Source organism: Gopherus flavomarginatus, chromosome 4, assembly GCF_025201925.1.
Source record: "Gopherus flavomarginatus isolate rGopFla2 chromosome 4, rGopFla2.mat.asm, whole genome shotgun sequence".
NCBI lineage: Eukaryota > Metazoa > Chordata > Testudines > Testudinidae > Gopherus > Gopherus flavomarginatus.
Genome location: NC_066620.1, coordinates 48,663,361 through 48,686,530, shown reverse-complemented (window position 1 = coordinate 48,686,530; position 23,170 = coordinate 48,663,361). Strand labels below are relative to the sequence as shown.

General features: G+C 48.6%; 1 protein-coding gene across 3 annotated transcripts in view; it reads left to right on the top strand.

Moving 5' to 3' along the window:
- Positions 1-23,170, top strand: part of LOC127049447 (centromere protein F-like) — an 88,091-nt gene that overhangs the window by 58,854 nt on the left and 6,067 nt on the right. For all 3 annotated transcript variants that reach the window (XM_050950209.1, XM_050950207.1, XM_050950208.1), the window contains 5 exons: positions 1,580-3,880; positions 5,890-6,066; positions 7,960-8,121; positions 9,418-9,580; positions 16,763-17,236. In XM_050950209.1, the coding sequence (XP_050806166.1) occupies positions 1,580-3,880; positions 5,890-6,066; positions 7,960-8,121; positions 9,418-9,580; positions 16,763-17,236 (3,277 nt within the window). The remainder of the gene's footprint in view (positions 1-1,579; positions 3,881-5,889; positions 6,067-7,959; positions 8,122-9,417; positions 9,581-16,762; positions 17,237-23,170) is intronic.

The following is a 23,170-nucleotide window of genomic DNA, read 5'->3' as shown; positions in this document are numbered from 1 at the left end:
ATTCGCATGGCACTGTAGTAGCCAGTATTGCAAAGTATTTATGTACCATATATGCTGAAGATTCAGATGTCCCTTTATTCTTCAACCACCATTCCAGAGGACTTTCGTCTGTGCTGATAGGTTCTGCTCAATAATGATCCATCGCATGTTCATTTTCATCATCTGAGTTAGATGCCACCAGCAGAAGGCTGATTTTCTTTTTTGGTGGTTTGGGTTCTATGGTTTCCACATCAGTGTGTTGCTCATTTAAGACTTCTGAAAGCATGCTCCACACCTTGATCCTCTCAGATTTTGGACGGCACTTCAGATTCTTAAACCTTCGGTCAAGTGCTGTAGCTATTTTTAGAAATCTCACATTGGTACCTTCTTTGCATTTTGTCAAATCTGCAGAGACTGTTTATAAATCAAACAACATGTGCTGGGTCATTATCCGAGACTGCTATAGCATGAAATATATGGCAGAATGCGGGTAAAACAGAGCAGGGGACATACAATTCTCCCCCAGGAGTTCAGTTACAAAGTAAATTAACGCACTGTATTTTTAACGAACATCATCAGCATGGAAGCATGTCCTCCGGAATGGTGGCTGAAGCATGAAGGGGCACATGAATGTTTAGCATATCTGGCACGTAAATACCTTGTAAGGCCAGCTACAAAAGTGCCATGCGAACGCCTGTTCTCACTTTCAGGTGACACTGTAAATAAGAAGCAGGCAGCAGTATCTCCCATAAATATAAACAAAATTGTTTGTCTTAGCAATTGGCTGAACAAGAAGTAGGACTGAGTGGACTTGCAGGCTCTAAAGTTTTGCATTGTTTTGTTTTTAAGTGCAGCTATGTAACAAAAAAAATCTACATTTGTAAGTTGCACTTTCACGATAAAGAGATGGCATTACAGTACTTGTATGAAGTGAATTGAAAAATACTGTTTCTTTTGTTTATCACTTATGCAGTGCAAATATCTGTAATAAAAATAATGTAAAGTGAGCACTGTACACTTCATATTCTGGGTTGTAACTGAAATCAATACATTTGAAAATGTAGAAAAAAATCCAAAAATATTTAATAAACAATAGAACAGCAATTGAATTTTAACCATGCAATTAAAACTGCGATTGATTGCGATTAATTTTTTTGAGTTAACTGTGATTAATCCACAGCACTAAAAATTTCTCACCTGATAATTTTCTTTCAGCTAGTAGTATCTCTTAATTCAGTGCACCGTTCTTATCTGATAAATGACCATGGTACAATTTGTAGAAAAAATATATAGATTTAAATATATAATTGTCTTACCGTCTTAACGTTAGTTTTTATAATTTCAGGTTGTCTTAAGGTTAGTAATAGTTTGCTAGAGTGTTCCTATAGCTTTGGAATAATTCTTCTAATGGCCTGAGTTGAAGGGCAAGGCTTAGTCCTGTAGCCTCCAGCAACAACACTGGATCACACTGCACAGGTGAGTGACATTACCCATTTGTTATGAATGAGAGAAGCTGCTAGTGGAAAATTACCAGGTAAGAAATTTTTCAGTCTTCCTTGTAGACTCACTCTTGTCTTTCCTTGACTTCTACCAATTGCAGACTTCTCTTACTGCACAAGAAAATAATGGCATGTATCAGTTGCAAGTGCATAGTTTACCTAATGAAAACTTGGCTTCCAAGCGAGAGAAATCTGAGATAAAACTATGTGAACAAATTACTATAGAAGAAAACTCTGAATGTGAAAATGTAGCTGAGGTCACAGAAGCAAGATCTGCAGAAGAATGTCCAGCAAAACTGATGTCAGAGACTGAATATAGAAATACATTGGAGAAAAAGATAGACTGCCACAATGAATTGTCATTTTCCAATAACAGCATCTCTACAACACCTCTGGATTTCATGGAAAATCAAGTAACAGTTGAAACTCTTCAGCTACAGATTAAGCAGACATCTAGTGAAGACCTGAAGCTACTCCTTGGCATAGAGGAAAGCAATACAAAAGTTGATGCTCTTCTCATAGAAATCAAAGAATTAAACTCAAGGTTGGATTTGCAGCATACAGAACTAACTGCAAAGATAACTGCTTATGCAGAATTAGAAAAAACAGTTCTAGTACTTAAAAAAGAAAACTCAGACTTAAATGAGAAACTTGAATCTGTTTCTTTTGATAAACAGCAGATATCTTACAAAATTATGATTCTAGAAAAAGAACTTGACAAGGCAAAGTCTGACCTGGATGTGTACAAAGTTAGATTATCTGATGTAACAGATATGCTGGAGGACTTGGAAGTGAGCAAAGGAGACTGGCACGAGAAGTTCCTCGTAACTGAAAACGAACTGAGGAGGACAAAATCTGAGAAAGAGAATGTTGAGAACCATGCCCTATCCATAGAAGGTGACATAGAGGAACTTCAGAGAAAAAATCAGAAGTTAGAAAAAGACATTGAAAATAAACTGAAAATGGTTTCAACTCTTCAAGAACAACTTGCTGTAATCACAACGGAGAGGAACCAACTCAGTCAAGAACTGAGTATTTTGTCAGAGAAAAAAGAGGAATTGGATCAACTGTATCAGAAACTGCAGGAGAAAATAAAAGAACTAGAGTCAAACAAAGTGGATGCTACTGAATTTATTGGGATATTAGAGGCTGAAGCTAAGACACAAACCAAACTGCTTCAGACCACAAAATCTGATGTAGATCATTTATCAAGGGAAAAAGACTATCTTGTGCAGCAGTTGCAGAATGTGGAGAAGGAAGCAGAGATTCTGACATTAGAAAAAGAAAAGTTTCAAAACCAGATGCAGGATCTGGAGGAGGAAAAAAAATTGATTCTAAGGGAGTCTGAAATGTTGCAGACTAAGTTAAGTGAATCAGAAATGGAAAACTCTAAGCTTTCCAAAACTTTGGAAGGCTCATTAATTGAAAAAGGCGAACTTGCTGCTAGGCTGAACTCAACACAAGAAGAGGTGGATCAGCTGCGGTATGGAATTGAGAAGTTGAAAATAAAAATAGAATCAGATGAGAAGAAAAAGCGCCGCAGAGTTGAAAAACTGAAAGAGAGTGAACGGAAAGCAGATTTTCTTCAGGACAAAATTGAGAAGCTTGAAAGAGAATTGCAGATGTCAGAAGAAAATCTAGAAGATGCAATTCTTCAGGCAGAGACTGCTAAAACAGAGGCAGAAACATTAAAAACTGAGATGGAAGAGATGGCAGAAAGGGTGAAAAGTTTAGAATTCGCAGTTAATGCCTTCAGGTCAGAAAAAGAAGGTTTGAATAAAGAACTACAGGACAAGCAAGAAAAGATATCTGAATTAGAATCTTCTAACGCTGATGTTGTAAGACTGCTGGAAGAAAAGGAGAAAGAAAATATGCAAATTAAAGAAGAGTCTGAAAATGTGACGGTATTGATAAAATCTCAGCTGAAAAATGCAAGTGAGGAAATAAAGCTTTTTTTCAATGAGCTAGAAATTTGTAAGGCAAAAGAACAAGACTTAATTCATCAAGTGGGTTGTCTTGAACACGATAAAACACAACTGTTACTGGATCTTCAGGAAGCAAGAAACATCAGTACCAAACTAGAACAATCACTAGGAGCACTTGTACAGGAACTTGCAGACTGTAAACAAACCCGGGACGAGACGATCCAAGAAAATGGTGCACTACAAAAGATTAAAGATGTAGAGCAGCTCTCTGTACAGCTGTCACATGTGGAAAGTGAACATAAATGCTGGATGCAGGAAAAAGAAGGGCTGCAGAATATGATAGCTGAATTGAAGCAGAAGGTTCAACAGCTATCTAATAATGAAATTTTGAAGGCTACCCTAGAAAATCTAAAAGCATCCCCTAAAGATCTTGAGAAGGAGTCCACACAGTCTGAAAAATCTGCTCTTGTTGAAAAGGTAATTCAATTTAAGCTATTGTACAGTCCTCTTTGTAAGTATGGGGATAGAATGTCCTCTGGGCTGACCTCTTCCTTGCCCAATTAAAGTCCAAAGGAGTTTAAACTGAGGGTTGTACAGTAATCACTAACAAAAATTTGTGGTGCTGTGGAAAGAATAGATCTGATTTTCAGTGAACGTTTGTCACATGGACTTGTTCTATAATAGCTATTTGTGATTAACTCCCTGTGTGGATACTCATACTCTGGAATAAGATCATCCATGCAGGGAGTTAATCAGGAATAACTATGCCACTTTATATTCATACCTTACTTTAATCCGAATTAACTTCTCAGTGTAGAAAAGCCATAAGATTGTATGTTTGCACTTGCAAGTCTACAAAGATTTTGGTGTATGAACTAACAGATATGCATTTGTTCACCTGGTAAGGTGTATGCAATGTAGCTATTTGTTTGCCTATACCCACAGGCCTACTGAAAGCTCTGTGTGTGTTTTGTATTTTCAATTTTTGTATCTGTGGTACTGTTGGCATGTTTAGGGCCCAAGTCAGAGCCCTTGGGAAGACTCCCATTGACCTCATTGGGTTTTGAATCAGATTCTTATTGCCTATTTAACATGGCTCTTTAAAATGTATCCTGGATCAAGGTGTTCCAGGAGGGTGTGCCACGGTTATAGAGCTGGAGACTGCACTAGGGCGTGGAGAGATTGCGCAAGCAAGAGTAAGTGTAATGCCAGAATCTTTCTCTTTCCTGAGAAGGGAAGAGGAGAAAGGACAATGAAATTAACATGGGGAGAAATAAAGGTAGTTTGGGGAAAAAGCAGTCAGAAAGATGAATAATCTCCAGAAACAGAGAGAAAACAGCCTAGTTACTGTATGAGAAACTGACTTTTCCAGGTTTGAGGGCCAGATCCTCAGCTAGTGTAAATCTGTGTATCTTCATTGAAGTCCATGGATCTCTGCCAGTTTAAAGCAACTGAGATTCTGGCTCCAACATTTTAGGAATTTTAATACTCTGTTAATATTCTTCTCTAAGACAGAAAGAAGATGAGCTCACTGTTCTTTTCCTTTCCTTCATACTTTGTATTTGAAAACTGTTTCACTGGGGATGAGGGGCCTCAGGATGTCAGCCTGGAAAGGCTGCTATGACAAAGGGCTCGTCTCTATTTCAGGCATTTACGTGTCTTCCATCAGCGGAGTATCTGAGATAATTAGATAACAAGTATAATGTTCCTCAAGTATTTATTTTTTAAAAATAAACTTTTTGACAACTCTTTCTAGGGTAGATAAAACGTAGTTTCATATTTAAGCTGCTTATTCTAAAAGTCCTCATATTTCATTCTCCAGGTTTGATGTCTTACAAATCATATGACGTGCAGCCTTGCTTTCATTTATGTAAAATATTAACCATTGCTTCTAATTTAAATAGGCATGTTAGCTGCAGAAATTGTGTGCAAAACTACACGACTGTGGGCCTGTTCCTGGATGTCAATAGATATTTTGCTATGAATTTCAGTATGACTTTTAGGAATCATACCCAGAAGTAACTCTCTATATCCTAATATGTCCACAGAATAGTCACAAAAATAGACAACTTAAATACTTCAGAATGTTGCAACATCTTTGTCATGGTGAGACTAATAACCCTGAACCTCTCAGAACACCCTCAGTAGGAACAATTACAGTATACGTTGTGAGGTTAGCTTTGGCTTTATTACTAACATCATTGGTGGGATGAAGCTTCTTGTACAACTCAGAGCTAAAATGCCTTTGTATATGACAGAGAGGCCCATCTTCTCTGTAATCTTGTATGCTATTGTTTTATGTTAAAAAGTTCAAGTCTGGGACTACAGCACTGTAGCTATACAGCCATTAGATCATTTTCTTTTACCTTGTCAGTTTTTGACATTTAAAGATTTTTCCAGATGCAAAGCCAAATTGTCTAATATGTCAGCTATTTCCTCATCTATAAAAATGTAATTACCAAAGACTGAGCAACTTTTGTTTGTAGATTCAACTGGATCTAACTACTTCAGGAAAAAATGAACCAAATAAGAGTTTGGATGGGGTTCAGAAAGAGCTGGAGAAAAAGGAGAGAGAAATGAAAAAAGAAATATCAGAATATCAAAGCAGATTTCATCAAATAGAGAAAAACCATCAGGCTCTTCTGGCAGAAGCAAACAGAAAGGTAAAGCAAACAAGAAAAGGGCACGGGGGATCTTAAGGAAGATTTGAATATTCAGCAAACAACTTGTGTATATAATATCCCCAAAGAAGAGGTTGTCTTAGCTATAGTATTTCAAAGCACTTACTTCCGATAATTATTATGGGGAAAAATGGATGTGTAGAGTATTTCATAAACTTAATACTTTGAATGTTGTGTTCACACATCTTCACTGGGACTACTCCTGGGAGGAAGGGCTTGGTAGAGTGGGTCTAACCGTCTGGTAATCTAGGCATAAAGATAAATGTTACAGCATTGGAGATTGTGAGGAAAGACTGAATTGTGATTACATTAAAAGGAGGATGTGGAAGAATTTGAGAAGAAACTGAATATGAGAGAGAGAAAAGAGTTGAAGGTGACAGGATAGAGGTGTAATAATCATACTAGTCCTTCTATCCCAGGATGTCATTGTTTCACAAAAAATTTAAGCCAAAAAATATCCCTGTGAAGTAGATGTCTGATTATATCAGAGGTGATAGAGGTGGAATGTGGTGGAGATTAATTAATAGCAAAGATATAAAGGGCCAGATTCTCTTTTGTGCTGTATTGTGTGGTAGTCATCTACACAAGTGTAAAGTAACTTTGAGTGGGGTAAATGACAATACATGGTGCAGGGCAGCAGAATCTGATCCAAGAACTTCAGATATGAAGAGACTGAGCTGGAGCCTGTGTGGCATCCAAGAAGATGATTTGAGAGGCAGGTGGAGAATTGAGCACAAATAGAAGGGAGAACCTTAGGAAGTAGTATTTCTACATTTAGGTTAGTAAGAATTGGAGGCTTTTAGTAGAAATGCTAACAGAACTTTTAACTGTTTGGTCTTACAGAGAGCTCACATAGATCCCATACAGAAAAGCTAGTAAAATATGAACTATCGGTCTGAACCTATGAAAACAGGAAAAAGCATGATCTGTTAGATCTGCCGCTGTTGTGCAACACTTTAATCTGATTTGTTTAAGAATCTCTTCTCATCTTCAAGTGTAATGTTTGGCTTTAGGGAGCTTAACTCACACTGAATGTTACTGTAACTTAGTTCTGTAGATTTTTTCTAAATCGTTATTATACTTTACAAATTGTACTGAAAAATACAAGGCTTACGACACTTCAAAATATATATTTATTCAATAGTCATAAAAAGTCCTCCTCCCTCCTCTTGAAAGAGTTGTCTGTACAGATGTGTACCTACATGCTTTTCAGGTATTAAGTGCCCTAGTTCTGATAATAAATGACCACCCCATTTGAAATTACTTGTGTCTTTTTATTCTTTTCATTCCTATGAATTAAAAAAGAGGGTTTTTTAAAACAAGATTTCTAGTAAACTACCTTTTTAAACAGGGGTAGGCAACGTATGGCACACATGCCGAAGGCGGCATGCAAGCTGATTTTCAGTGGCAGTAACACTGCCCAGGTCCTGGCTACTGGTCCGGGGCGCTCTGCATTTTAATTTAATTTTAAATGAAGCTTCTTAAACATTTTAAAAACCTTATTTACTTTACATACAATAATAGTTTAGTTATATATTATAGACTTATAGAAAGAGAACTTCTAAAAACATTAAAATCTATTACTGGCACGCGAAACCTTAAATTAGAGTGAATAAATGAAGACTTGGCACACCACTTCTGAAAGGTTGCCGACCGCTGTTTTAAAATATTGCAGAATTCTTCTAGGCACAGTTCTTGTATACAAAGTTTTACACTTAAAGCAAATTGGTCTTTCACGTTTTAAATTCAAAACAAAGCATTTATATTATGCAAGCTTACTGCAAAGCTCCTGCAAACGATAAGGGCATTTTCTGTGTAGCATTCTGTAGAGGGCCTTTTCAAAACTGTACTAGTTATCTATTTTTTTGCCTATAGAATGAAGTAGAAATTCAGGCCTGTCAAGAGAAATTCAATTCATTGGAGCAGTGTCTGGGTGAACAAAAGTTGGAAATGGAGCTCTTGAAGTCAAGTAAAGAACAATTAAATAATTCTCTGAACGATGCTAACCAGACAATAGAAGAACTTAAGAAAGTTCAGGTATGTATTTTCCCTACACGCTGTTTAATTTTTGACTTTCAAACTAAATTGCAACGTGGTATCTAGAAAGAGGCATTGTATAATGGTATAAGCACAGAACTGGAAGTAAAGAGCTCCTGAGCTGACCTCTGGCTTTGACTCTGCCTTAATTTCACCAACTAAAATGAAGATAATACCTACTTTGCTAGGGTCTGTACTTGAAAATTAAACCATGTTTAAACATGTCTTTTCACTCTGCCCCTAAGGTTAATCATAACTGACTGATGTGATATTTAACATAACAGGGCAGTGTCTACACTGCATGTTGTAACATCATGTTAATGAACACATTAATTAATACCTTGTGAAACTTTCCAGTATAGACATGCCCTTATTGTCTTTAAATTGCTTCTACTGCCTGATTATGTCACACTCAGCTTGTGAGAGCATATCAGTTCTGATGTATGCAGAATTTCCATCTAAATTTATCAACAGATTCTTCTTATGACAGCACTATTCTTGCTAATAATTTACATAGGCGTGTGAACAATTCCACATGACATTGCAAAACATTTCTGGAAATGACTGTATGAAGTTTTACTTGTTACGTACATTGTTTGAGTGTTTACTGCCAAACAGAAGGGGCAAAGTTTTTAAACCTGTCCATCTAGCTGAATTTTGTCTTATCAATTCCCTCTGCATTTTCTAACCTGCAGTCTTCTTCTACTTCTGTTTGTGGTGAATGACTGACTGTAGTTCTGTGCTCTCGCTTCAGAAATAAACAAACATTGAAAAGCACTCATGTAGCACAGTATGGAGCCGGTATTGTGGCAAGCAGGCACTGAATTACAGCACTCACTCCATGCCCAGCTGATGGAGCACTGTGCTTGATATTTACCTTATCCTGTAGTGCTTTTTATAAGGCTGCCAGATATCCACCATCCATTTATTTTGGCACCCCAATGCACATAGGGTGGACGAACGTGTCTGGACCACATGCTTTTCAGCTGGGTTTTGTCAACTGGTTATTTCAAATATCATATTTAGATTATTATTTCTCTATCAAGGAAATCTACACACATGTAGCTTTCCAATAAACATGACTTGAATGTTTCTCTGTTGGAATTAGAAGCTGCTATAATTCAATTGTATATTACTAAGTGAACTCTACTACACAAATGCATATTATAACATTTGGTTGTTTAGTTACACTTAACTTTTACTGACAGGTGAGATACCATTAGTGAGAATATAATGCTTAGACAGAAGAATAAAGTTTCCTATTAGCAACTAAAAATATATATTTTTATTTTGTAGGTGGACAATCTAAAGCATATAGTTCAACTGAAGAAGCAAAATGCATTTGCTCGTAGAAAAATGGAGATGTCGATGAAATCCTGTAAGCAGCTAGAGAAGGAAAAAGAAATGTTGCAGAAACAAATTGCTGAACATGATGCTCTATTAAAGAAGCAAAAGCCAAGTATGTGGTAGCTTAATAAGGAAATGCAGTACTAGAGTATTGTTATAAATGAATCACAATTAAGTTTGTGAATGTGACTTTCCGTGACCTCCATGAATTTTGCAGCACTGGTGCAGCTGGGGAAACCCAGGGGTGAGCCGCACTGGCCGCTGCTCTGGCAGCCCCAGGCAGCTGGTCTCCAGTGCTGCCCTGGAGCAGCAGTCCGGGACCAGTGGCGGCGGGGCCCCGGGCTGCCCCCCCTCCAGTGGCAGGGGGCTCCTCCCCCACATAGGGCCCTGGTCCAACTCGGACTGAAGTGGGGCCCCAGGCTGCCCCCTCCCACAGACATGCTTGAGACATGTACTACTCACAGAGTGTAAAATGTTGGAGTGTGTCTGTTCTTTCCACTGCTGGCCATCACAATAAAGAAAATTCACATTCTGGGTATAGATGGCTAATAGTTCAGCATCCACCATGGAGAAATTTATACCTTTTAGAGTTTATACATATGTCCTTCCAAACAGCTTTTGGTGTCCTCCTGGACTGTAGACAGGGAGAGAGGAGCACTTCTTAAAGTGTTATGCTTCAGACAGTACCTCCATTTTCTAAATATCATCAGCCTGGTACTAGTTGCAGCTTTCTGGGACCAGGAAGTGCTGGAGTTTATTAACTTTAATAAATGTTTTTTAAGACACATACATTGGGGTTTTATTGATCACAAGCTTCAGTCATTTCTAGAGTTGTCAGGAACTAAGTATAGAGGTAATAGGACAACAATTTAAAGTGGTTTCCACAATGTGTAAAATACTACAACTTCTCTGCCGTTAGCTAGGGTAAGTTAGGCTAGCAAATATTCATGTGTGTCCAGTAAGCAGAAAGAATCACTACTGATATAAAAAGAGATCCATATTTCTGAGACAAGCGGTATTCAATTATATAAACTAAAACTGTTAAAAAATGATAAGGTGGTAATGTTAAGCACTTAAAAGTTAGGAAATGCCAGAATTAATGTTGCCCGTGCACTGTGTGTCAGGGGCAGATTCCAAAGAATCAGGGTACATGTCATCCTGACAGTAAATATGGTATCAACAGAAATCTCTTCTGTAAAGTAACTCTTACAGGATGTCTCTTGTTTTATTTTGTGTAGTGTATTGTGGTTGCACAAGCACACACCTTATGTACTTAATTAACAAATGAATAACTGAGATCATTGCATTCTAAACTCATCTTTCTTCTTCGAGTGGTTGTTCATGTCCATTCAAAGTAGGTGTGCGTGCGCTGTGTGCACGCCAGCCGGAACACTTTCCCCTAGCAGCGTCCGTAGGGTCTGCCCGGGCGCCCCTGGTGTGGCATCACTACAGCACCCTATAAAGGGACCCGACATCCCTCCACCCCCTCAGTTCCTTCTTACTGCCGATGATGGCTAGCTGGAACTTCTCTTGCGCATAGCAAGTTAGCAATGTCCTATCCTTGTGTATAGTCCGTGTATATAGTTACGTTATAGTTAGTTTACTTAGGTCATTGTATATAGTTCTGGGTAGTTGGGGGGTCCTCCTCCAAGTGTTCGTCACCCGCTAGGGCATGCTTGGGTCCCCCGGGTTTAAACTCTGCAAGGACTGCGGGAAATTCATGCCCAAGAGTGACCCGCACTCTGCTTGTTTGAGGTGCCTTGGAGAGAGCCACCAAAAGGACTGGTGCTCTATCTGCAGAGGCTTCCACCCGAGAGCTCTCAAAGACAGAGCTCAAAGACTTAGAGTCCTCCTAATGGATGCTGCCCTGCAGCCACCCTCGGACCCGGAACCATCCGAGGCGGTGCCCAGCACGTCTTCCTTGGTGCGGAGCGCCCCGGCACCGGCATCAGGACTTAGGGCCCAGCCCAAGTCGTCTAAAACCTGGCACTGGACGGAATCGGGTCATAGGAAGTCGGCCTCAGTGCAGCACCGCTCACCGTTGCCGGTGCCCGCTAAGAAGAGAAAGCCGGTGAGGAAACGGTCACCCCACCAGGATCCGAGGCTGATGCCGTCCCTGGATGCAAGCGGACAGGCTGGGCTACAGCCCTCGGCTGCTCCATCGACTCCCACACCGCAGAGAGGGCGATCAAGTCCGGACTGGCCTAGATCCCCAGACCTCAGCGGAGACTTGCGCCTCCCTTCAACACCGGAGGCGTTCGAGGCGGCCTCAGACTTAATGGGACTCCCAGCGTCGGCCTCCCGCCTGTAGGGAGTGGCCTACCATGGCCCATCCCCTAGTACAATCGAGGGGCAAGCCGGCCATGCTGTCGCCTCCCTCCTCGCACCGCGCCGCTAAGGCGGCACCGGACCAGATAAGAGGCTCCCCGCTGCCTCAGCACCGTTCTCCAATGGCATCAGGTGCTGCTCCCCCCAGGTGCTCATACTCAGAGACTTCAGACTCAGAGGCAGACTCCTACCGCTCCAGCCGGTTGCGGAGCAGGAGATCAGTTTCCGGGGCTAGCCACCAGCGTTACCCAGAGTGGCAGCAGCAATGGCATCCTCCCTCACAGTGGCCGTTTTGGACCCCCTGGGCCTACCACCAGTCGGTAGGCCAGGCGTTTGGTCCTCAATCAGGGTCGGCCTCGGTCTCCTTGGCGTCGGTGTCTCTGGCGCAGCTGCCTCCTCCACCAGCACCATCACTGGGCAGGGGTGTGCCATATCCAAGTTCGGCAGTGGCTACAGTTTGGGCTCAGCAGGCACCGCCCAATACGCCAAGCCGCTCACTGGCGACCCCGGTACCGGTCGCGATGCCGCATTTAGAATCGGAACTGGCCCCACAACCACAGTACCATGTGCCACAGGACCCCAAAGGACTGCACGCACAGGAGGAAGGGCCGATCCATGTAATTTCCTCATCTTCCTCCCCAGACGAAGCGGTCTCGGGCACGGCTGCGGCACTGGCCCTGGAGGACACTCGAATCTTCCAACAACTGCTCCGGCGAGCAGCTCAGAGCCTCGCAATCCAAGCTGAGGAAATCGAGGTGGACGCGGACCCTGTAGTAGACATTCTGGCTTCCTCAGGGCCATCCAGGGTGGCTTTCCCGCTGATAAAGACCATAGCGGATACGTCCCGCACCTTATGGCAAACGGCAACCTCACTGGCCCCTACTGCCAAGAGAATGGAGCGGCGCTATTTCGTCCCCTCTAAAGGGCATGAACACTTGTACATTCCCCCACCTCGGTCTTCCTAGTGGTGAATGCAGCCAACCAACAGGAGCATCAAAGGTTTCAGGGGTCAACACCAAAGAGCAGGGACGCTAAAAGACTCAACCTCTTTGGCAGAAAAGTGTACTCCACGGCAAGCCTACAACTCCGCATTGCCAACCAACAGGCAATTGTAAGCCGATATGGTCATAACACGTGTTCAGCCATGTCGAAGTTTACGGAACTCCTTTCCCCAGGACTCGAGGTCAGAGTTTTCAGCCCTGGTGGAGAAGGGAAAGCTGATCTCTCGAACCTCTCTCCAGGCTGCCCTAGATGCGGCGGACTCAGCCTTGTGCACCCTGGCCACAGGCCTGGTCATGCGGCGGGGAGCCTGACTCCAGGTCTCGGGCCTGCCCTATGAGGTCCAGCAGACCATTCAAGACCTCCCCTTCGAGGGGCAGATGTTGTTTTCAGAAAAGACGGACAAGCGTCTGCATAGCCTAAAGGACTTGTGGGCCACGCTCCGCTCGCTGGGCTTGCATACCCCTGCTACCCAGCGCAGGGAGTTTAGGCCGCAGACAGCCCCACGCCCCTACCAACCTCAGACTCGCCAGGAGCTGGGGCGCAGGTGGGGCAGAAATGGCAGGAGGCATCACCAATGCCACCCCTCCAGCCAGGCGTCCGGTCAATCGAGACCACTATCGGGGCCTACACCCCCTATTTGATGGTACGGTCGAAGGTGACCTACCTGTCGAGACTCTGGATCCTTCTACCCCTACCTTTGGGTCACATCTGTCCCTCTTCTACAGTGCCTGGTCCCAAATCACGTCGGACAGCTGGGTGCTCCGCACGGTAGAGAGGGGATATTCTATCCAGTTCTCCTCCCTCCTGCCCCACCAGCCCCCCCACACCTTGGTCCTCTTCAGGGACCCATCTCACGAGCAACTTCTAAGTCAAGAAGTGAAGTCCCTCATGGAGGCGGGGATAGTGGAGGAAGTCCTTCGGGAGCTCAGAGGCAAAGGCTTCTACTCCCGGTATTTCCTAATACCGAAGGCAAAAGGGGGCCTGAGACCCATCCTAGACTTGCGGCGGCTGAACAAGTTTGTATGAAAGCTCAAGTTCCTCATAGTCTCCCTGTCCTTGATTATTCCCTCCCTGGATCCAGGAGATTGGTACACCACCCTCGACTTAAAGTGCGCTTATTTCCACATTGCCATAATTCCCCGACACCGTCGGTACCTCAGGTTTGTCGTGGCTGACGCCTATCTGCAGTTCACGGTGCTCCCGTTCGGCCTGTCAGCTGCTCCAAGGGTCTTCACGAAGTGCATGGCAGTCGTGGTGGCCTTCCTGCACGGGCGGGGCATCCAGGCATTCCCGTACCTGGACGACTGGCTCATAAAGGTCTGCCTAATGAATGACACCTGGATCTCCACCGGCTCCTTGGAGCGGCCTCCTCTTGAATGAAGCCAAGTCCATCCTGCCTCCAGGAGCAGTTCTGGACTCCACCCACGCCAGAGCGTACCTGCCGGAATCCAGGTTCCATGCGATTTCCGAGCTCATCCTTGAACTGCACCGCGCCCCGATTACCATGGCACGAGTTTGCCTTCAGCTGTTGGGTCACATGGTGGCGTGCACCTATGTGGTAAACCATGCCAGACTCCGGCTTTGCCCACTACAGTCCCGGTTAGCGACAGTATATCGCCCGGCCAGGGACCCCTTGGACTCATTGGTGTCCATTCCCCACTTGGTGCTAAGCTCGCTGCAGTGGTGGCTCGACCCACAGAAAGTGTGCATGGGTATCCCCTTCGCTGCCCCTCACCCTTCCCTCTCCCTGGTAACGGATGCCTCAGATCAGGGTTGAGGAGCACACCTGGGACACCTCAGGACGCAGGGCTTGTGGTCGCCGGAGGACCTTGAGTTGCATATCAACGTCAGGGAGCTGAGAGCGGTTTGCCTGGCTTGTTTGACCTTCCGGTCCCACCTGGCCAGCAGATGTGTTTCAGTCCTCTCGGACAACACGTCAGCAGTCTTTTATATCAACAAACAGGGGGGTGCACGCTCCTCTCCCCTTTGCAGGGAAGCCCTCGCGCTGTGGGATTTCTGCGTCCACAATGCTACCCACCTGACGGCGTTCTACCTTCCGGGGGAGCAGAACAGTTTGGCAGACACCCTCAGCCTCTCGTTCTGGGGTCACGAGTGGTCCCTCCGATGGGACGTGGTACGCTCAATTTTCCAGCTCTCAGGCTTTCCCTGGTTAGACCTGTTCGCCTCGAGGGAAAGCAGAAAGTACCGGTGGTTCTGCTCCCTCCTGGGCCGCAGTCAGGGGTCTCTGTCGGACACCTTCCTACAGTCTTGGGGGGGTCGATCTGCTCTACGCTTTTCCTCCGATCCCTCTGATACACAGGGTGATTTTGAAGATTTGCAGGGACCACGCATGGGTAATCCTGATAGCTCCGGCCTGGCCGCGGCCAACATTGGTACACGTCACTCCTGAACATGTCCATTCAGGCGCCCCTGACGCTGCCCCTGCTCCCAGAGCTGATAACGCAGGACCAAGGCTCCCTCCGCCACCCGAACCTGGAGCCCCTTCATCTCACAGCATGAATGCTCCATGGCTGAAGCCAATGGAGATGCAGTGCTCCCAGCAGGTCAGACAAGTGCTGCTCGGTACTAGGAAACGGTCAACTAGGGCCACCTACCTGGCCAAATGGAAGCGCTTCTCCATATGGTCAGGTCAGCGAGGTCATGATCCGCTGGGGGTCCCAATCCCCATTGTCCTAGACTATTTGCTCCACCTCAGACAACTGGGCCTCTCCCTCTCCTCAATTCGTGTTCTCTTGGCGGCCATTTCGGCTTTCCATCAGGGAGAGGGGGGTACCTCGGTGTTTGCGAACCCACTGGTCGTGCATTTCCTCAAACGTATGGAGAGGCTATTTCCACATGTTAGTCAGCCGGCCCCTGCTTGGGACCTGAATCTGGTCCTCTCCGCCCTCTCGGGACCTCCCTTTGAACTTCTGGCTTCATTCTCCCTGTTGTACTTGTCGTATAAGACCGCCTTCCTGGTGGCAATCACCTCGGCCAGGAGGGTGTCAGAGCTCGGGCATTAACATCTGAGCCCCCGTACACTGTCTTCTATAAGGACAATGTCCAACTTAGACCCCACCCGGCTTTCCTACCCAAGGTCGTCTCACAGTTCCACATGGGTCAAGGTATTTTTCTCCCAGTGTTTTATCCAAAACCACACTGTTCCAATGAGGAGTGGAGGTTACATTCCCTGGATGTCCGCAGGGCCTTGGCTTTTTACATCGAGCATACCAAGCCATTCAGACGCTCGACTCAGCTCTTCATCGCAGTGGCGAATAGGATGAAGGGGCTCCCGGTCTCCTCTCAGCGAATCTCTTCGTGGATCATGACCTGCATTCGGGATACTGCATAGCTAAGACCCCTGTCCCTCTGGTCACGGCCCACTCCACTCCACTAGGCCTCCTCTGCGGTGTTCCTGGCTCAGATCCCGACTCAGGAGATTTGTAGAGCGGCCATGTGGCCCTCCATCCACACTTTCTCGTCACACTATGCCATCACACACCAGGCTAGGATTGATGCAGCCTTCGGTCGTGCAGTTCTCCAGTCAGCAGTGATCTCCGACCCCGCCACCTAAGGTTAGGCTTGTGAGTCACCTACTTTGAATGGACATGAACAACCACTAGAAGAAGAAAAAACGGTTACCCACGTTTTAGTAACTGTTCTTCGAGATGTGTTGTTCATGTCCATTCCAATATCCACCCTCCTGCCCCTCTGTCGGAGTGCTGGCAAGAAGGAACTGAGGGGATGGAGGGTCGGTGGGTCCCTTTATAGGGCGCCAGGGCCGACCCTACGGACGCTGCTAGGGGAAAATCTTCCGGCTGGCATGCACGTGGCGCGCGCACACCTACTTTGAATGAACATGAACAACACATCTCGAAGAACAGTTACTAAAAGGTGGGTAACCGTTTTTTCCAGACTCTCCTTAAAGTTATTTGTACAGGTAATGACTCTTTCCTTTGATCAGGTGCTGATGAGGTTTCCAGTGCAGAAAAAATGAGGTTGAAGCTGGAAGAACTAAAGGAATCTGTAGAAGAGAAAACCAAGGAAGCAGAAGAGAACCTGGAGAAGTACTGCACTCTGATTATTAATTACTATAAACTAGAGGAAGCAAATGAGATGTTAAAAACACAGGTCTCTCTGTTGAATGCTCTGCTGAAACAGCCAGCAAATGCAGTTAATTCTCCTTCACAAAATTCAGATAATCCAGTAACACTTAACAATCAGTCAGTTACAGAGAAGAGGTCAGATGAAGATCCTACTAAGCTTTCAGGTAAAAGACAAAGATGCCAAGAAACCAAGGAAGTTGATGGGGAACCAAAATCCCCTATACCAGAGACTTTATCTAAAAAAATTAAAAAGGGAGCCATCTACCAACATTCACTGACCCATGAGAATAAGGAGTATGAACCAGACGGACTCCCAGAGACGGTCAAAAAAGGTAATTGTTACTTCTTCTTCGAGTGATTGCTCACATCCATTCCAGTTAGGTGTGTGCGCCGTGCGTGCACGTTCGTCGGAAACTTTTTACCCTAGCAACTCCAGTGGGCCGGCAGGTCGCCCCCTGGAGTGGCGCCGCCATGGCGCCCAATATATATCCCTGCCGGCCCACCCGCTCCTCAGTTCCTTCTTACCGCCGTGTCGGTCGTTGGAACTGTGGAGCGCGGCATAGCTGTCCTCCACGTCCCTAGCTCTCCTTGTTTTTCTATCGTTATCTCTATTGTAGTGTTAATTAGACTGTTAAGTAGATGGTAGTAGTTAAGTGTTAAGTAGTTGTAAATAGTTTTTCGCCGGGGGCTTAGCCCTTCCCGGCACCCGGCACCGGGCTCATGCCTGGTTCGCCGGGCTTCAAGCAGTGTGCGGCCTGCAAGAAGCCTATGCCCACGAGCGACCCCCACGACGCGTGCCTGAAGTGCCTGGGGGAATCGCATAGATCCGACAAGTGCCGCATCTGCAGGGCTTTTAAGCCAAGGACTAAGAAGGAGAGGGATCAAAGGCTCCGGACTCTCCTCATGGAGGCGGCACTTGACCCGGCGGCTTCGCAGGCCGTGATGTCGGCGCCGGCACCGGATCGCACCGGCACCGAGAAGACTCCCCGGCACCGACCTTCTCCGGCACCGGGGACAGAGCCTAGGCCGTCGAAGTCCATTACTCCGGCCAGGCACACCCGAGTGGAGCGCCCGGCCTCAGCATCGGCCGCGGCGCCGCCGGCACCGTCGACTCCGGGCCCGGCGGGTCCGTCGAGTCCGGTGCCGCCAAGCTCCCCCATGACATCTGGGGTCGAGATAGTGGTGCCATCTACACCAGAGACCTTCGCCTCGGCACGGGACCTCATAGCCATGACCGAGCCCACTCAGCTGCCACCCCCGGTACCTCCGGTGCGGGTTGTGTCCAGAGGCAAGCCTATGATGTCGGCACCGTCCCGGGACTCTCGCTCTCGCTCCAGGTCCCGACGTCAGGGTCGCTCCAGATCCCGCCGCCGCTCGCAGTCCCGGCACCGCTCCCCTCAGCGGTACCGGTCGCACTCGCGGCGCCGGTCGACACCGAGACGATCGCGGTCAGACTCCAGCCGTCGTTACTGGCACCGCGAGTCCAGGAGCCGATCCAGACGTTCGCCGCACCGGTCGACCTCCCGGTGCCGAGCTGGTGGCAGGTCCCGGTCTCGGTCGACCTCCCGGTACCGAACCGGTGGCAGGTCCCGATCCCGGCACCGAAGCGGCGCCCGGTACCGATCCAGATCCCGGCACCGTGGCAGAACTCGGTCCCGCTCCCGGCACCGTTACGACTCCCGGCACCGGTCCCCGGCACCGAGACGATCGCCCGTGCCGGCCCGCGCGGACCCTTACCATCCAGGGTCCGCCCCGCCATGGCCCTCGAGGCAGCCGTCCGTGTCTTCGCTGGCGGACAGTGGGTACGTGCTCGGCACCGACCGGCAGGCGGCGCTGTTCAGCGAGCCTCCACAGCAGGACGCAGCCCCACAGCAATGGGGTTTCTGGACACCCTGGGCGTATCATCAGGCCCAGGGCCCCCAACAGCTCCCTGCTAGGCCGGCGATTGCAGAGCGCAGGGCACCTGAGGCCTCGTTGTCTCGCCCCCCTCCCTCCCCGGATGGGGAGGAAGGATCCAAGCAACAGGACTCCACTTTGGCTCCTGAGGCAGAGGCGAGGGCCGAGGGAGACCCCCCTTTAGACACCCTCTTGCCGGGGGTCTCCTCATCTTCTTCCCCTGATGAAGCGGTGGCTGGGACCTCCTCCAACAGCCCCCCCCCCCGCTGGACCTCAGGGCGCACCAGGACCTCCTCCGGCGAGTAGCCCAAAACCTGAGTCTACAAGCCGAGGAGGTCTCGGAGGTAGAGGACCCTATTGTCACCATCCTCTCGGCAGACGCTCCCACCAGGGTCGCCCTGCCGTTCATACGGACCATCCAGGCCAATGCCAACACCATCTGGCAGTCTCCGGCCTCCATTCCTCCCACTGCGAAGGGCGTCGAGAGGAAGTACATGGCTCCTTCTAAGGGCTACGAGTACCTCCACGTACACCCGACTCCGTGTTCCCTGGTGGTCCAATCCGTCAATGATAAGGAGCGTCATGGTCAGGAGGCTCCAGCCCCCAAATCCAGGGAGGCTAGGCGGATGGATCTCCTCGGCCGTAAGGTGTACTCGGCGGGGGCGCTGCAACTCAGGGTCTCCAACCAACAGGCCCTGTTAAGTAGATACGCCTTTAACTCCTGGGTGGCAGCAGACAAATTCAAGGAGCTGTTGCCACAAGACGCTCGTCAGGAGTTTGCGGCCATCCTAGAGGAAGGCAAGAAGGTCGCACGCACGTCCTTGCAAGCCTCTCTGGACGCTGCGGATTCGGCTGCCCGTACCCTCGCGTCGGGTGTAACGATGCGTCGCCTCTCCTGGCTGCAGGTTTCCGGCCTTCCGCCGGAGCTCCAGCACACAATACAGGACCTTCCTTTTGAAGGCCAAGGGCTGTTCTCGGATAAGACAGACCCTAGACTCAAGAGTCTAAAAGACAACCGAGTCATCATGAGGTCACTGGGGATGCACACTCCAGTGACGCAGCGTAGACCCTTCCGGCCGCAGCAACAACAACAACAGCGAAGGCCGTATCTCCAGTTCCGCCAGCGGCAGGACCTTAACAGGCGCCGCGGCAGGAACGGAAGGCGCAGGCACTCGGGGAACCAAGGGGGCCAAAACCAAGGCTCCTCTAAGCCCCCGCCTGGTCCCAAGCCTTCATTTTGAAGGTGCGCCCGAGGGCGCAGTAACAGTTTCCCCATTGGATCCTTTCCCCCCGTTTTCCAACCGCCTTTCTTTTTTCCTCCCGGCGTGGTCCCTAATAACATCAGACCGCTGGGTCTTACGCACGGTGCAGTCGGGATACCGCCTGCAGTTTGTTTCATTTCCTCCTCCCCGCCCCCCTTCCTCGTCCCTCTTCAGGGACCCCTCTCACGAGCAATTCCTTCGGCAGGAGGTGCAGACGCTCCTCGGCAAAGGAGCTATAGAGGCGGTGCCGGAGAACGAGAAAGGCAAGGGGTTTTATTCCCGCTACTTTCTGATCCCCAAGGCCAAGGGAGGCCTCAGGCCCATCCTCGACCTGCGAGAGCTCAACAAGTACCTGGTGAAGTTGAAGTTCCGCATGGTTTCCTTGGGGACCATTATCCCATCCCTGGATCCGGGAGACTGGTACGCCGCCCTCGACATGCAGGACGCGTATTTCCACATTGCTATCTGGCCACCCCACAGACGTTTCCTTCGCTTCGTTGTGGGGTCTCTGCATTACCAATTTGCAGTCCTCCCATTTGGCTTGTCCACGGCCCCGAGAGTGTTTACGAAATGCATGGCAGTTGTTGTGGCGCAGCTTCGGCGCAGTCGTATCCACGTGTTCCCGTATCTGGACGATTGGTTGATTCGGGGCACGTCGGAACAACAAGTCTGCAGCCATGTCCGTGTGATCACCGACATGTTCGCCACTCTGGGCCTCTTGGTGAACACAGACAAGTCCACCCTGGCCCCCACACAAAGGGTGGAATTCATCGGGGCCGTCCTGGACGCCACTGTGGGCAGGGCCTTGCTGCCATTGCAGCGGTTCCAGGCCTTGTCGGCAATCGTGCAACGACTACAGACAGCCCCCCTGACGTCAGTGAGGACGTGTCTAACCCTGTTAGGCCACATGGCGGCCTGTACTTTCGTGACCAATTACGCTCGGCTCCGCATGAGGCCACTCCAGTTGTGGCTCATCAGTCATTACAGGCCGACAAGACAGCCACTAGATATGTTAATCACGATCCCCCAGAGGGTCTTAGATTCTCTCGGCTGGTGGCTGGACCAGTCAGTGTTGTGTGCGGGTCTCCCCTTCCACCCATCTCAGCCCTCGGTGTCCCTAACAACAGATGCCTCAGATCTCGGCTGGGGGGCCCACGCAGGGACCCTGAGGACGCAGGGCCTGTGGTCCCAGGAGGAGGTGGGGCTACACATCAACATGCGGGAGTTGAGAGCGGTCCGTCTTGCTTGTCAAACGTTCTGTCATCAGCTCCAGGGTCGTTGTGTCGCGGTGTTCACCGACAACACGACGACCATGTATTATATCAACAAGCAGGGCGGCACCAGATCCTCCTCCCTGTGCCACGAGGCGATACGACTCTGGGACTTTTGTGTAGCCCACTCCATTCACCTCATGGCTTCCTTCCTCCCCGGAGTACGGAACACGCTGGCGGATCGATTGAGCAGATCCTTCCTGTCACACGAGTGGTCCCTTCGCCCGGACGTCGCCCTCTCCATCTTCCGGAGGTGGGGTTATCCCCGGGTGGACCTCTTCGCGGCCAAGGGGAACAGGAAGTGCCAAGCGTTCTGCTCCTTTCAGGGCAGGGAACCCGGGTCGATAGCGGATGCCTTCCTCATCCAGTGGTCGACCCACCTGTACTATGCATTTCCCCCATTTCCGTTGGTCCACAGGGTCCTTCTAAAGGTGCGCAGGGACAGGGCTCACGTGATCATGGTAGCCCCGGCGTGGCCCAGACAGCACTGGTACCCCATGCTGCTGGACCTGACCATAGCCGACCCAGTTCCCCTGCCCCTTCATCCGGACCTGATTACCCAGGAGCACGGGACCCTCTGTCACCCGGACCTGCAGTCGCTGCACCTAGCGGCGTGGCTCCTGCGTGGCTGACTGGCTCTGAGCTGCGCTGTTCCACGCCGGTGAGGGAAGTGCTCTTGGGCAGCAGGAAGCCGTCCACAAGAGCGACATATTTGGCCAAATGGAAGCGATTCTCCTATTGGTGCGTGGAGAGAAATCTCCGCCCTATGGAAGTTTCAGTAGCCAACATCTTAGACTACATTTGGTCCCTCAAAGGGCAAGGTCTGGCCATATCGTCGTTACGAGTCCACCTAGCGGCTATCTCCACCTTTCACCCGGGTGCGGATGGTCACTCTGTTTTTTCCCACCCGACGGTGTCTAGATTCCTTAAGGGGCTGGAACGTTTATACCCTAACGTCCGTCCCCCTGCTCCAACCTGGGATCTTAACCTGGTGTTGTCCCGACTCATGGGGCCCCCCTTTGAGCCGTTAGCTACTTGCTCCCTGCTTTACCTCTCTTGGAAGACGGCCTTTCTAGTAGCTATCACCTCAGCTAGACGGGTGTCGGAACTCCGGGCTCTTGTGGTAGACCCCCCATACACGGTCTTCCACAAGGACAAGGTGCAGCTGAGACCACACCCTGCTTTTCTCCCCAAGGTGGTCTCAGCTTTCCACGTCAACCAAGAGATATTTCTCCCGGTTTTTTTTTTCCCGAAACCTCACTCCTCAGGCAGGGAGCAGCAGCTCCACTCGCTTGATGTCCGTAGGGCTCTCGCGTTTTACGTGGAGAGGACCAAGCCCTTCCGCAAATCCCCCCAGCTTTTTGTAGCAGTAGCGGACCGCATGAAAGGGCTTCCTATCTCCTCCCAGAGGCTATCCTCTTGGGTAACGTCCTGCATCAGGACCTGCTATGACTTGGCCCACGTCCCTACGGGCCGTGTGACTGCGCATTCTACCAGGGCGCAGGCGTCGTCGCTGGCTTTCCTCGCCCGTGTGCCCATCCAGGAGATCTGTCGGGCAGCGACCTGGTCATCGGTCCACACCTTTGCTTCCCACTACGCCCTGGTCCAGCAGTCTAGAGAGGATGCGGCCCTCGGATCTGCTGTGCTCCATGCCGCGACTTCTCACTCCGACCCCACCGCCTAGGTATGGCTTGGGATTCACCTAACTGGAATGGATGTGAGCAATCACTCGAAGAAGAAAAGACGGTTACTCACCTTTGTAACTGTTGTTCTTCGAGATGTGTTGCTCACATCCATTCCACACCCGCCCTCCTTCCCCACTGTCGGAGTCGCCGGC